Here is a 14142-nt window from a genome sequence, read left to right as displayed (position 1 = left end):
TGTGCACAGCCGTTTGGGTTCCATTTGGTGCAGAAACTTCTCTGATCCTCTTTGACCTGAAAAGCAGCTTGATTTGGACTTTCTGGGGAGACTTCTGGCATGCCATCCATCTACACTGGGGGACTTCCACCTCCTGGAAAAGCTGTGGGTGTGTGGTGGCACAGAGCAGAGGGAGCTCAGAGATGTGGAGGGCCATGTGCATTTTCTTATATATTATTTAAAGAAAAGCCATCGGTAACAATTCCTAAAGCAAGAGGCAGAGGAAAGATTTTTTTTGCACAAAGCAAGAGAGTGGAATTGGGCTCAGAGCTCATAGTCAGACAAAATTCTTCCTTAGAAGAAAGACATAATATCACCAACACTTTTTAAAAAAAATGTTTATTTAATTTGAGAAAATGCTTGTAACTTCAAAGACTTTTCTTCTCTGGAGCCGAGGTAACTTTTGAGCATGAAGGTCCTGGGCTGGATCAGCTATCCTTCAAGCCATCTGTCTTTCCTTAATTGTTTCACATTAGTTGTACTAAGTGCAGGAAAATGATCAGTAAGAAAAGTGCCTTTTATTTGAAATCTTTTTTGTTGGTGGTGGTGGTTTTTTTGCTACTGTTACACACCATCATTTAAAAAAAAAAAAAAAAGAAGAATAAGTCCCAAATTGAAAACAAATTATTTTTCACCAACTCTTTTGATGTGAAGTCACTGTTACTAATGCCCTCCTGCCTCCTGCAGCTCCAACCTAAATTTGGGACAAGCAGTCACGGCATCCAGCTGAACTGAAAGCGTTCCCTAATTAACTGAACCAAACAAGTCCTCGGCTCAGAAGAAATGGCTAGGTGATAATCATGTCTGCATTCAGACGTCTCTTGCTAAACCCAACCTCTCCCCCAGCCCCTCCTTGAAGTTAGAAACTTTTGGCTGAAGAATGCGGTAGGGTTGTCCTCTCGCTACTCCCACTCCTCCTGCACCCCTTTCTCTGCTGCAAGGCCCTCCCCCTGTCCAATTTGGATGAGGCTGTACCTTTTCTTCTCTCCTTCAAGAGTGAGGGGTTTATTCCCTTCTTTTCTGCCCAGATCTCCGCTAAACAAAGGAGCTCTGGGCACATCACCAGTTCCAGGACGTAAAGGTATTTAAACAGTTTCAGACTAAATCCAGAGCTGCATAGCTAAGAGCTGATTTCTTTCTCTTTATCTGCCTAATTGTTTGTCTGCCTAATTGTATTTTATTGTGTTTTGCAAATTTTTTTTTAATTTGATTTAATTTGCACACTCAGAGGCATGGTTTTGAAACGTCTTTCCTGATTCCCTCCAAACTTGCAAATCAGTTTTAAAATCTGATTTAGTGATTGATTCTCTCTTTGCTTTGTCAGTGTATTTCTTACAAGTGGTGCTTGATGGAATTTCTCAGAGATGAAAATAGTTTTTGAGCCTTTTTAAAAAAAAAAACTCTTTTTTGATGGTGTAAATGACTTTTCCATACTCTCTTAGTAAGACTTGTGTGAACGCTCTCAGAGTATGTGCCTGTGTATCGATCATTAGTCATGCTTCTAATTTCTCTGTGAGGAAATGGATGCATCTGGACTTTCTTCAGTTTAAGTTTCTGCACGAAGGCTGGAAGTCTCCCGAAGTGCAAAACTTTATGCTTTTTACAACTTCTTTTTCCATCTGTGCTCTACCTCGGGAGCTCTGGGACCAGAGGAAACGCTCTCCCTTTTGTCTCGCTGAAGATAATCATATCCCAGCCTTCCGCAGGCAGGCGTGTAGCGAAGTAGCAGAGCTCTTACGGCTGCAGGAAGGGCAGTTTCTTTGTCTCTCCTCTGCTCCCAGCCCTGCCTTTTTCCTTCCCACTCTGTCTTTCTCATTCACTTCATTTGAAATATTAGAGCCTGAAAAATACATGCCCTCAAGAGCTAAGAGATTCCCAGCTGGGACACAGGGAGCGGGGTGGGGAGGGGATGGGGGGATGGTGGTGGGGTTTTTTTGGGGGGGTTTTTTTGGTTGGTGTTTTTTTTTTTTTTTTTGGTTCAGACACATTTTCTGCCTTGTCTGGGCTGACTTTTTGCCTGCTTTGGGGCTGGGCTGGAACGGGAAAGTGCTGCTGTGGGAAAGCAAGGGGGACAGTTAGGGGAGGCTCGGGGGCCCTGTGCCTCCCCGCAGGAGCGGACTCGGCGCCCGTGCCTCTCACAGAAGCAGCAGATTATTTCCACTCTGGGGTGGAGAGGGGAGACCCGTGAGGATTCCTCCCTGAAGGAACAAACTTTTGGGGTCTTGAGGTGAGAGATGCTTTCTGACCTTCCACCGGCCAGGAGGAAGAAGGAAGGACTCCCCAGCCCCATTTTCACAGGCAGGGCTGGGAGATTTGGGGAAGGGGGGGAGGGGGGCGTCGGGTTGGGGGGGAGGAAGAAGAGGGAGCAGGAGAAGGGGGTACAGTCTGTGGAGTACATTGCTCTGCGATCCATTTTACAGAGCCTTTCTCGTCGCCTCCCTGGTCTCCCATCCTGAGCCCGGCCTCACAGCCCTCCCTGCTCTTGGCACCCCATATTAGCGCCCTCAGGCCTAGGCCGTCTGCCTTGTCACAGGCGGCCAGCCCAGCGAGTCACCGGATGGCACTGTGACTCCCTGCGGGGTCTGTGTTGTGCCAGGGTCCGTACCTCTTGCCCAGGGCTGTTTTCCTTTGCCCCCCAGTGCCTGGAGCCTCTCAGACCCAGGATGGCTGTAAGGACTAAAATAAGGCTGCCAGAGACCGCTGTGGGCTCCTTCTCCCCTCAGTGCCCCCTGGCACGGGCTGACCCCCAGCTTCCCTCTGGGCTCTGCCCATCGGCTCTGCTCGCGCTGGCCCCAGGCAGGGCCCACGGTGTGCCCCCGGGACCCCTCTGCCATGTCACCTACCCCGGGGGGAAGCAGAGCTCGTGTCTTTTGGTTTTTTTGAGGTTTTTTTTTCCCCAGGAAGGGGCCTTGTTAATCAGGATGGGCTTGCCCAGGGCACAAAGTCTCTGGGGGCTGAGGACCTGCACTGGTGTGATTCGGGGCCAAACCCTGGGTCTGGGCCCTGCCTGGCTGTGGCCCTCTCACAGGCTCAGTTGCCGGCCCCGGCCCCGGAGAGCTGGCCGTGCTGTGCTTGCCCCAAGGTACATCCACAACCAGATGTGTGAGGAGTCTCCTTGCTGCATGCATTGGCCCATTCCCCCCACTTCCCCAGAGGCTTTGGAGCCCATATCATCCCCTCCCCATGGCCTCTCATGCTCAGCTGTCTGTCCCAGCTCTGGGGCTCTCCTCCTATATCTCTCCAGCACACCCAGCCCTTCGCCTTCTCCTCTGTCCCTTCACACTCTGTGGAAACCAGGCTTAGCTAAATGCACCATGTCTTCATGCTCTAGCCCCAGCTCACAGTCTTCCATCTTGCTCCAGCCCACAATGACCCTTTTGCTTATCTGGTGTACATGTCCCTCTGATGGATTTGCCAACAGACTGTTCCCCTCATCCGCTAGAATTTCCATGTATATGGGAGGTTGTTTTCCAGGAACTGATCTCTGTGCCGTTGCCTGTCTGGAGTATGATGCAGTAAAAAAATGGAGTATGGTGCAGTAAAACAGAGCTGTGGGACCTGGGAAGATGGTCCATAAATAAGATCTGCTCTTTCTTGAAGTTCTGGTCTCCTCTTGCTTAATAGCCCTGCATTTTGTGTTGCTTCTCTGAACCAAGGCATTATGCCAAGGTCAGTATCATAACCCACCACCATGGGCAGGCCCAGGACAGATGTGCTTTTGTTGCTCTTCATTTCTCCATCAGGAGGGCAGGAAAATAGTTGTAAGGGCAGAACCATGACTCTTCGAGATCTACTCTTGGTTTCCAGCTCTTGGGAAAGAAAGGTTTGGCAATGCTGTGGTAGGGAATGACAGTGTGAACATGTTGGCTGCATGTACAAGGAGCCAAACTCAGTGTGACTGTATGACCCCACTGTATTAACTCTGGGGAGGGGCCGTCTGGGATGATCAATCATTTTAAAAAAGTGAAAGCCCTTAAGAACACTTGTGTCTCTCTTTCTTTTTTCTCTGTCTTTGCTTCTAGAAAGGGAACGGCAGGACGGCACCTTGGCTCTTAGGGGCTGCTGCCAAAACCCATCCTCCACCAAGGCAGCAGGGACCCTCCAGCTGGAAGAAGCTTTCAGGGTAGCCGGGGGAACTGAGAAATCCGTGCCATCATGGGGGTATTATGGCTGGCCAGGTTCATGCTGGGATGTACAGCAGTTATGTACGTGGAACAAGCCCAGGGTCAATATGAAGGGGACTTGCAGACAGACAGATTTGCAGGCTACGAGGAAAGACAGCCAGCAAACAGAGTGAGAAGAAGAGGCCAAGACACTTTGCGAGGGTACGTTTAATGTTCTTTTCTATTTTACAAAGCAGAACTTCGTTTATTATCATAGCACATGGAGACATGCTTACAGAATTGCCTTTTCTGTCCTTTCCTTGAGCTCAGGAAGGAGTCTGCTTTGCAGGCCTACAGTAGGAGGAAAGCTCGTGCCACAGGGGACAACCAAACAGACTCCCATGAGAGCAAAGAGCTGTGCACTGAGCTCTCCTGCTTTGTTCAGTGTATCACAGCACTGTAGGGCTCACCTGCCAGGACCGTGACGAGCCATCCACACCCTGCCTGTTTGTGGAAGGGGTGCTGGGCATTTACCTGGAGGGATGGCTGTGGCTGGGTTTTCCACCATCACTAGTGGGCATGCTGTCAGCTCAGGTTTTGACCCCAGAGTTGCCTTTGGCTCTCTGCTACCTGTCAATGCTCTGAGCTGTATTGAGAAGTTATTGCCTCTGATGGCTGCTTTTACACGATGTTTGTTGCTGATGGGAAAGTGTCACACCAAGTCCCTTATTGTGCAGCATAGTTGTGCCTTGTGGTCTCATCTGTAGATGGATCAGTGGGAGAGCTGGACCCATGAGTGTTTTCCACCTGAGGAGGGAGACAGGGCTCAGCTAGAAAATCCTGAAGCTTGTGCTGGAGCTCAGCTGTATTTGCATGCTCTCAAGATGGTTCCTGGCCCCGGCATTGATTCTGGGTTATTTTAAGTCTGTCTGGCTGTAGTTCTTGGAAAGTGTTCCTGTGTCAGTGGGCAGAATCAGAGCAGAACGTGATACACGCGCGAAGCCTGGGCTGTGCCAGAGTCCTCCGGCACTTGCTGGGGAATGCTTCTTGAATGGGATGGAGTGCTGTGCTTTCAGCCCAGACAGTCAAATGTGCCGTGTTTGGGCTGGAGCTGGAACACAGAGCCTGGCCGTCGAGCTGCCGGGGCAGGGCTGTGGGGCTGGCGGCATTTGCTCTTGGAATTCAAACGTGCATGGCCACTCCCTCCTGCTGCGGCAGATTCAGAAAAGACAGACAGCAACTGTGCTGGGGGTTTGGTCTTCTCAAAAGTAGCTACTAAAAGCAGCCATTAGCTCACTCACAGGGTAGGGAGACCCTGTGTCTCCCCAATACGACCCATAAGTACTTTTGCCATGCTCCTCTCTTTGAGTCCATCATCCCTCAGATAAAACATCACAAACCTTTATGACTGATGGAGATGAAGGCCACTTCTTGAAAAGGGTGGGATGTCTACCAGATCCAGAGACTCTTGTTCAGCCTGGATGGCCAGGGCTATATGTGATTGATTACTGTGCTCATAATAGGGATAGAAAGGATTGGAAGGAGTTGACGTGTGCATGGATAATCCTGTCTCGCACAGCCCTGTGAAGAGAAAGGAAGGGCAGAGCAAGGAAACAAGTATTTCCATTCCCCCCCGCCCTGGACCTGAGAGGAGGTCACGGTGTCCAGTGGTCTTACAGCACTCAGTGATTTGGGTGACCAGATCCTGTTTTCAAAAATGATTTACAGCTTAAATCTTTTTGACTTCTGGTGAGTCTGAAGGGTCCAAATCCAAGTGTATTTTAAAAATTAAGCCCAGATTCCCAAGGTAGAAATCACTTCTCAAAACCCTTCTCTACTTTAAAGCCTCAGACATGGTCCAACATTTAAGTAAAGTAAAGTAATACCAAATTATCGGTTGTGTAAGTTCCCTAAAGGCCACACAGTAAGTTTGAGGCAGGATCGGAATCAGGCCTGAAGTGTCTGGCTCCCAGTCCCCTGCAGGGAGCTGAGGACCACACTGCTACCTCCTTCATTTTCTATTCTGCTTTCCTCATGCCCTCTGAAGCAATTGCTGTAGAAAAAGGAAAAAACCCACTGGGATAAGTGCAAGGTCTGTTTAAGGAACTCTGTGCAACTATAATTTAAGACAACTGAAGAACCATTGTTTCTTGGCCCTTGGGAGAACAGTATTGTTTCAAGGGATGGAATCATGGTGGGCAACTCAGGGGAAGCTGGCAAAATTCAGAGTGGCTGGAGCTTCTGCCTCAGGCGCTTCCCATGCTCTGTGTCAAGTGACCCTGACAGTCTCCTAGGTTTTGTGTCCAAATTTCTCCTTCAGGATTTCCAGCCCTTCAGCAGTCTCTTTTTAAAATCACTATTTTACAAGCAGATAAAACCCACTTGAGATGAGAAATCTATTGAAGAGTGATGTTTTAAATAATGTTCTACTGGGCTTCAAAAGCAGCTACAGATGTCACCAGCTGCAATGCTGTAGATGGGTCTGGCAGCCGGTGAAAGCCATCTCCTGCAGAGCCACAGACCCAGTGATTTTTTTTATTGTAGATTCCCCAAACAGCACTAGTCCCTCATCTTTTATGCTCTGCCTTGAAACAATTATGGAGAGTTGCAGTTGATATACTTCTTTGGGAAAATCAGATAAGTCATAATTTAAGGTTTGGTTTACTCACAGACTAGCACTGCAGTAGCAAAAGAAATGAATGAACAGTGAGTTTTCTTGGTGCAGCTTTAAATGTAAAGGAAGGTAGGGTTGTCTTTTTAAACTTGGTGTTATTTTACAATGTGGGCATGCATGTAGCTTACCTTGACTATTGCGATTTGTGGAATCATCTTTGCTATAATGCCACACCTCTAAACACACATCTGAACCTCTAAACATGTTTATCTGTGGTGTTTATTTTGAGAATTTATGATACCATTTCAAATATTTGCTTTAGTGTTTGCTTTTGAAGACCCACAACTTCCTTTTTCAGAGATACACTAGTTTCAGTTCAACTTTCATCTGAGAAATCTTCGGTTCAGAGACTTTCTTTGGTTCTGAGGCTTGCATGAAAGGAATTTAAATAGAACTGGAATTAAAATACAGCAAAGCTTAGCTGCATCATGTGGGCCTAAACTGGCAGCTTCCCTGGTAAGCCCTGGGCCACCACCCCCAGCCACCGTCCTGAACGCTCATTTCTGTGAGAATGGTCAAAAGTTTGTATAGCCTTCTGAATGGATGGAAGCAGCCAAAGAGATTTTGAGGATTCACTGGTTGGATCTAATGATGATGCAGTGCAGAGTCCTAACTTCTGCTTCCTCTTCTCCTTTGTAGAAACCTTCTGCTCAGGGCTTCTGGACTGTCTGTAGCCCTGTCTTACTTGTTCCTTGAAATAATTTGTTTTCCCAACACAAGTTAGTATGTGTGTTCCTTTCATACACTATGCTTGAGACCTTCTATCCTGCTAGATCTCAAAACCTTTTACAAAGTTAACGTGCCATTTGCAGATCACTTTGTCCATGGCAGAAATACTTTTGGTCCCAAAGTGGAATATGACAGACAGACAAATACATTAAAGTACAGCCACCTATCCTGACAAGCTAGATCGGGCTTTTGCTCTACCATTTATTCTTGTATGTGCCTCCTTTTCTCTTGGGTGGGTGGAACCACAGATTCCCTCCATCCCTAAATTGTGTTATATCACAATTTGGACAAGAAAATAGAATCACACTGGAACTGCACAGAGAAGTGTCACCCAGATGTCTTTATAGGGAAATTCTTACCAACTCTGGAAGAATCAAATACCCAAACATATTTGGTGCTCCTTCCTTCATTTTCTTGTAAATATTTTTCCAACCTTAATGATTCTATTCTAGTTTTACTTTCATTAAAAAAATGATCCAGCCACCAAGCCAGGAAACACAAAATTAATTATTACTCTACCCTTAATTGGTTTAGTGGTGAACTTGGTAGTGCTAGGTTAATGGTTGGACTTGATGATCTTAAAGGTCTTTTCCAACCTAAATGATTCTATGATCTTCTACTCCTACGCATAGCACAAATAACTTCCTGTGGGTTTCCCAGACAAGTCTTGATTAAGCCCAAGTAGCACAGGATATCTGCTCTTCTGGTGGCAAGTTACTTTGTGTGAAGTCTTAGTGTCAATTACTACTAATAGAAATACACAGAATCTTTTAATATCATAGAGCTTGTAGTGAGAAACTGCTCTCTAATAACTCCAGCATGACCAACACAAGCCCTCCTTGCTGATGTCTGGAGGGAGCTGCCTGTGCACAAGGACAGTTGTAGATGTCTTGTTGGTAAAAGAGGCTTCAGCAATGCAGGAGGAAAGATTGTGTATGTTCCTGCTGGAAACATATTTATTTGGAGCTCTGTTCCCATGCCAGTCTCCTTTAATAGAGGGAAAAGTATGAAATAAATGCAAAGCACGAAACAAATGCAAAATAAACAAGCCTGTTGTTCACCAATGCTTTTACAAATAACAATTAATAATGTGGAGCTATAAATCACAGCCAAAGCCATGATTTAATCTGTCCTTAAACTCATTAAAGTAGAGACGATTTAAAATTACTGTCTCCTGAAAGGAACAGCACTGACAAATCCATTTATGAGGCAGGATTTGAATGGGATTATTAGTTTAATGAACTATTGAACAGTTTCCAAGAGCACAAATGTGTTTAACAAAGGGGAAAGAAAAGATGATTAGTCTGCAGCCAGCTGAGCTGTCTGCTGGCAGTATGATTTCCTGTAAGTTCATGGCTGCCTGTTTTTTCAAGTAAGAATAAAGGCTGAGCTATAGCCTGCCTTTAAATGCAACTAATTATGTCAAGCCCATTAATTATGAAATAGCCACTGCAATTGAGAAGATGGGTGAAGAGGGGATGTTTGGGGAGGCATTTGTCATACCTCTTCCATTGCTCTAACTTCTACAAAAAGGACAGAGATGTGTCTAAATTAGCTGTGGGGAATGGGGAATATGAGGCGTTTCCAAGCTGCTCTCCTGTAGATTTTTTTTGATACCTTCTTAGTTTCCAACTTGTCACTGCGGAATGGAGAGGAAAGGCACATTGCAACTGCAAAGCATCAGCAGAGGAGGAGTTGCTGGGAGGTAGATGAACTCTCCACCCACCACCCTAAGCTTGGAAGCTCAGGTGCAGTGGAGAGGGAAAGCCATGGGCTGTGGTTCTGGGCCACATCGCATCAATTTAAACTGGAGCTGCCACTGGGATGATGTTTAATGTCAAGGGGAGACTGGACATAGCAAAGATGAACTTCACTGCTTTCAAGATGAACTTCACTGCTTTCACAGTTCACTCTGAGATGTGCACAGAGAGCAGATGATTTCCATCATCATTTTAATCCAACTCCATCCCTGATGTTGCAGTTCCACAAGCACCTTAGTACAGGAATTAAAAAGGGTTTTTTTGATCAGCAGCAATTGTAATTTTCTTCACTCTTGCTTCAGGTTTATCAGAAGCATGTGCCTTTAAAAAGAGCTGATCCCCAGAACCCAGCACCAACCCCATCAACCAGCACTGTCAGATGTTTCATGATTCAGGCCCTTGTTCTGCCTCTGCCAAGTTCAAGCATAACATTTTATTTGACTTTGTTGAAAGGAATAAGCCCTAAGAGGGAGTCAAGAACTCTTTTCTGCAGTGTTACCATCTCTGCTGCTACTGTAAATCTAGTGAGAGGTATTGATTTCCTCAAAGTCCCAAAGTAGAGTCCTCTAAGTGCAGAAGCTCAGCTTTTATTCCTCATAAAAAATTGATTTCTTGACCTTGAAGTTGTAGAAAACTCCCTTGAAAATGAATTCCTGTTTGGAATAAGAACCAAGGTGCTGCTAAGAGTCAGTGGAAGATAAAATGTCCCATTTCTTAATTTAATCCTGTAGTTTAGGCAACCAGACTGTCCTACTGATTTTGTCAGTTCTTTGTGAAAAGACCCTGTAACTATGGTGATTTAAATACTTAAAAAAGCAAATTTGTGGGTTATGTCACTAACTACACCAGCTGAAACTACATGCACATGTAGCCAAAGAGTAACAAAGCAATCTGTACTTATTAATAATTGCTCTCTGAAATGGACTGTGCTGCTTGTGGTTGCACACATGTCATTGCAGTTGGACTAGATGACCATTGTAGGTCCCTTCCAACTGAAATATTCTATTCTAAATACCGTTTTCCTTACAAGATGGTGAAATGCATGTTCATGGATGCATAGAGCACTCTCCATCTTCAAGGTGATACCTTTGGGGCATCGCCACTTAGAAGTGATGAGGAAGAACATGACAGGGAAGAGCATGGTCAAACTCTAGCAAAGCTTCCTTGCCTTGTCCCACCACATTCCTGCCCTTGGCAGGATGTGGGTCTCTGTGCTCCAAGGCTTGCTAAAGTCGAGTTTAGAGTGAGCTTACATCACTTCAGCAAAGGTGCAACTGGAGCTTCTGTCACTGTGATCCAGTCACCTCTTGAGCACATCTCGGCTGCTTCCAGGTCCACATACTCCACGCGTGTAAACCTTGATATTTATTCATAAAGCCAGAGATTAAATACTACAAACAACAGAAGGAACAAAATTAAGGCAGTAGCTGGAAACTTCTGACTTAAGACTCTGGTTCCTAAATTTTCCTTGTGTCTTGATTTATATTGTGAAATGGTTGATCTTGGACATCTGGCCTAGGCTGGTTTCTCTTGTTATTGGCAGGAAACATGAAAGCAAGTATTGGCATGGCAAAAGATTATCTGGCATAGAAGTTAATAGGTTATATGGGTTTTGTTTGGAAGTTTTAAGAACTGGATTTGAAGTTTTGATTTATTTCAGAATTTAAGGGGGGAAAAAAAGATGGAAGAGTTGGTAATGCTGCTTTCCAAATGAAAGTGTTAAGCGGTTCCTGGAAATCAGTTGCATTTTTAGTCTTTTCAAAGCAAAGTCTTCTCTGTGGTTCCTTGCTGATATATAGGATTTAAACGTAAATGTTCACAAATAAGGGAAGATTTTTCCCTACCATCACTCACGCAAAATGTGTGAAGATCTGAATAAAAGGGAACAAATAGCGTCATTGACAAAGAAAAAGTGTATAATAAAAGATTTTATAGACCCCCTTTGTGAAAAAAAAAAAAATATTATAAACATTATTGGGCTTGAACTTGGCATTAACCTAAGTAGATGGAATCCAAAACCTAGACAGTCTTTGTAAGACTTTCCTTGCATTTTGCTTAATTCCTTTTATGAAATGGAATAATAATCATGCATCTTTTAAAAATTACCTCCACCACCCCCCGCGCCCCCCCTCCCCCCCCCCCCCCTGAATTTTCAGCTGAAATTCAGGTGTCTAACCTGGCGTCAGCTTTGTGTGGTGTGGTTCAGGTCACCTAAACTTGGGCAGTACTTTGTTGTAAGCATAGAGATTTATTTTGGTGTGAGCTAGTCACCTTGGTGGCAGCCAGGCAACCTTCTCAGCTTGGCTTTCTCTCTATGTATGTGTGTCTGGAGTCCATGTGGGCAGGGGGTCCTGGGAGACCTCTGCCTAAGTGCAGGGAGGATTTTTGAGCCAGGGCTGCTGTTTTGTACTGGGGATCCAGAAGTCCCTGGTGGGACTTCCCTTCATTGTAGTCTCTTGCTCCATCACCTTACTGATGACCTTACTGATAGCTGCATCTCAGCAGGAGAAGGGGGCTGAGCTACAAAGGTCTGTAATCTTTCAAGACGGCATCTCTGTATTTGAGATGGTCTGTCCCCAAGGCACCCAAAGCTGCCCTCTGCTCTGAATTACAGTAGAAAATTCAGCCCTGGGCACAGAGACAGAAGTACCATCAAACATTAAAAAGACCCATTTAATGCTGTTTCAGTTTCAACCCAAAGACAATTTAATATGTATTAGAAGTAGAAATGTAATAACCATCTGGAAAAAATAAGTTACTTTCTCCCCATTTTCTAATAGTATAAAAATGAAAACAGTAAACACCTGAGTAACTTTGTTTGAAGCTACATAATTGCTCCGTTATTTTGATACTGTACATTTTCCTGGTTAATTAAAGAAAGCGCTAAATTAGGTGTCAAGGCTATCTTTAGTTTCAGATCATCCATTCTGTAGGAAAAAATAACTAAAACATAAAAGCAGAGATTAAAATAACTACTTAAATTAAGGCTTCCTTTCTGTTAACTAAAATAACCAAGAAAGAGTAGACTCTGCCCACTTAAACCAATCTTTCTTGTCTAGAGCTCCTCCTTGGTTCTGGGAGGAGGAGCAGTCAGTGATGCACTCTTCCACCTCCTCCCAGATCTCCCTGTTTCCTTAAGGAGAGCCGCAGTGGAATTCAGGTGCTTGAAAGGCTCGGCTTTCTTTGAGCATCTTATGTCAAGGTCTTCTGAGTCCCAGCTGCTCAGTCTGGGCTCGAGCGGAGACCAGGCCAGCACAGATGAGAGGGATGCTCAGTAATGCTACCAGGGTTTGCTCAGGAGGGAGCTATGCACCGGTTCACACCACCTTTATCCCTGGGGATGGAGGTAGGGGTGCTCTAGGGGCCAGGGAAAGTAAAGGGTCTCCAGCAGGAATGTGGGAGACGCCGTAAGTCTCGGGCTTTGGCGAGATAAGAGAAAAATCTTTCTGTTGCCGCAGATGTCTTACTGAGTTCAGTATTACAGGTATTGCTGAGAGTCTTAGGAAAGTGATCCATAGCACAGCTCAGCAAACAAATTCAGGATGGGTTGAATACTGAATACTTTTGTGCTTGCAATATTACCCAGCAAAACAGCTGTTAGCAGTTTTAAGGTGTGTGACTTCTACTGGTAGTAACAGCAAGTTAGCATCTCTGTACCTTTAAAACCAAATTCTTAGAACCAAAAATAATTTAAATCACTGGGACTTGATTTTAGCCTAAAGGCTAAACAGATGCTGGGCTGCTGTGTGGAACAAGAGGATGATGTTTCAGGTGGGAGGAGTTAAGCATCTTTGCAGGACCAAGTCAATATCCTTACATTAAACAGGGGGTTGCCTGGATAGGAACAGCTGGCTTCTCCAGTGGTATTGCTCTGCTTTCTCATTTGCAGGTTATTTATCAAGCTGTATCCATTACATGATCACATATAGACCTGAGGAAGTATGCCGTGAACATAGACTCATAAAACTGGTAAATCACTGAAATGAATACTTGCAGTACATTTGAGGGATCTGGTAAGTCAAAAACTAGGAGGACACAAATATGCTCCCCTTTAGGCCAAGGAACCAAAAGTCAACATTGTTTCAAATCTGTTCTCACGCCATGACACAATCCCAAATCCCTCTGGGTGGGGAGATGCAAGACCAAAAACCACTATCGCATTTGGCAGTAATTATTGTCCCCCCTGCTGATGTTCACTGAGGCCAAGGGTGACTGATGCCTGCAATGGTTTTCCCCAGTTATTGTGAGAGATGATCCCTGGGGCCCAGCAAAGAATCAGGCTAAGATCAAAATCAAAAGGAATCTTGAATTATAGGAAAAATTTCCAGCTCTGATAGATAGGTAGGATCATCATCCCTGGAAAAGCCACATGCTCAAGTCATGTAAGACTAGAGAATGTAGTGGTCATACTGATACAAATTCATCTTATTTGACTCTGCACAGGCATGAATTTCATTATAAAAGAATGGGCTGCAAGGGGGGCAAGTAATCTAAAAAGAAACTTCTGTGTCTCATCCCTAAATAGCTCTTCTGTGCATAGCAGACAGCCTTCCCTTTTTCAGTATCAAATCAGAAATCCTCACTAGCCTGGAATTAGCTAGATTGTCACTGAGTTGGTAAATTTACAGCAAAGGGTAACCGAATGGTTTGGAGAAATCTAGAGCAGCATTTGGGCTGAACGAGCAGAAGTGCATTGAGAATTGGCCAAATCTGTTGCCAGATGATTTGATTTCCCCATAAATATTGCTAAGCTGAAACTTGAAGACAGAAAAAAACTGAAGATAAGGGACAGGGAAGGTAGTGACTATAAGCATGCCAAGGGGTTTCCATTCATCCC

At 45.0% G+C, this 14142-nt stretch overlaps 1 protein-coding gene across 1 annotated transcript in view; it reads left to right on the top strand.

The window, feature by feature from the left end:
* Positions 1 to 4194: 4194 nt before the first annotated feature.
* FBN3 (fibrillin 3) overlaps positions 4195 to 14142 on the top strand; it is a 112349-nt gene continuing 102401 nt past the window's right edge. Inside the window, exon 1 of the mRNA XM_075723822.1 lies at positions 4195 to 4364. Coding sequence (XP_075579937.1) covers positions 4195 to 4364 — 170 coding nt within the window. The remainder of the gene's footprint in view (positions 4365 to 14142) is intronic.

This window comes from Pelecanus crispus, chromosome 20 (assembly GCF_030463565.1).
Source record: "Pelecanus crispus isolate bPelCri1 chromosome 20, bPelCri1.pri, whole genome shotgun sequence".
Taxonomy (NCBI): domain Eukaryota; kingdom Metazoa; phylum Chordata; class Aves; order Pelecaniformes; family Pelecanidae; genus Pelecanus; species Pelecanus crispus.
The sequence above is the reverse complement of the archived record's forward strand: the minus strand, read 5'-3'. Positions and strand labels throughout refer to the sequence as shown.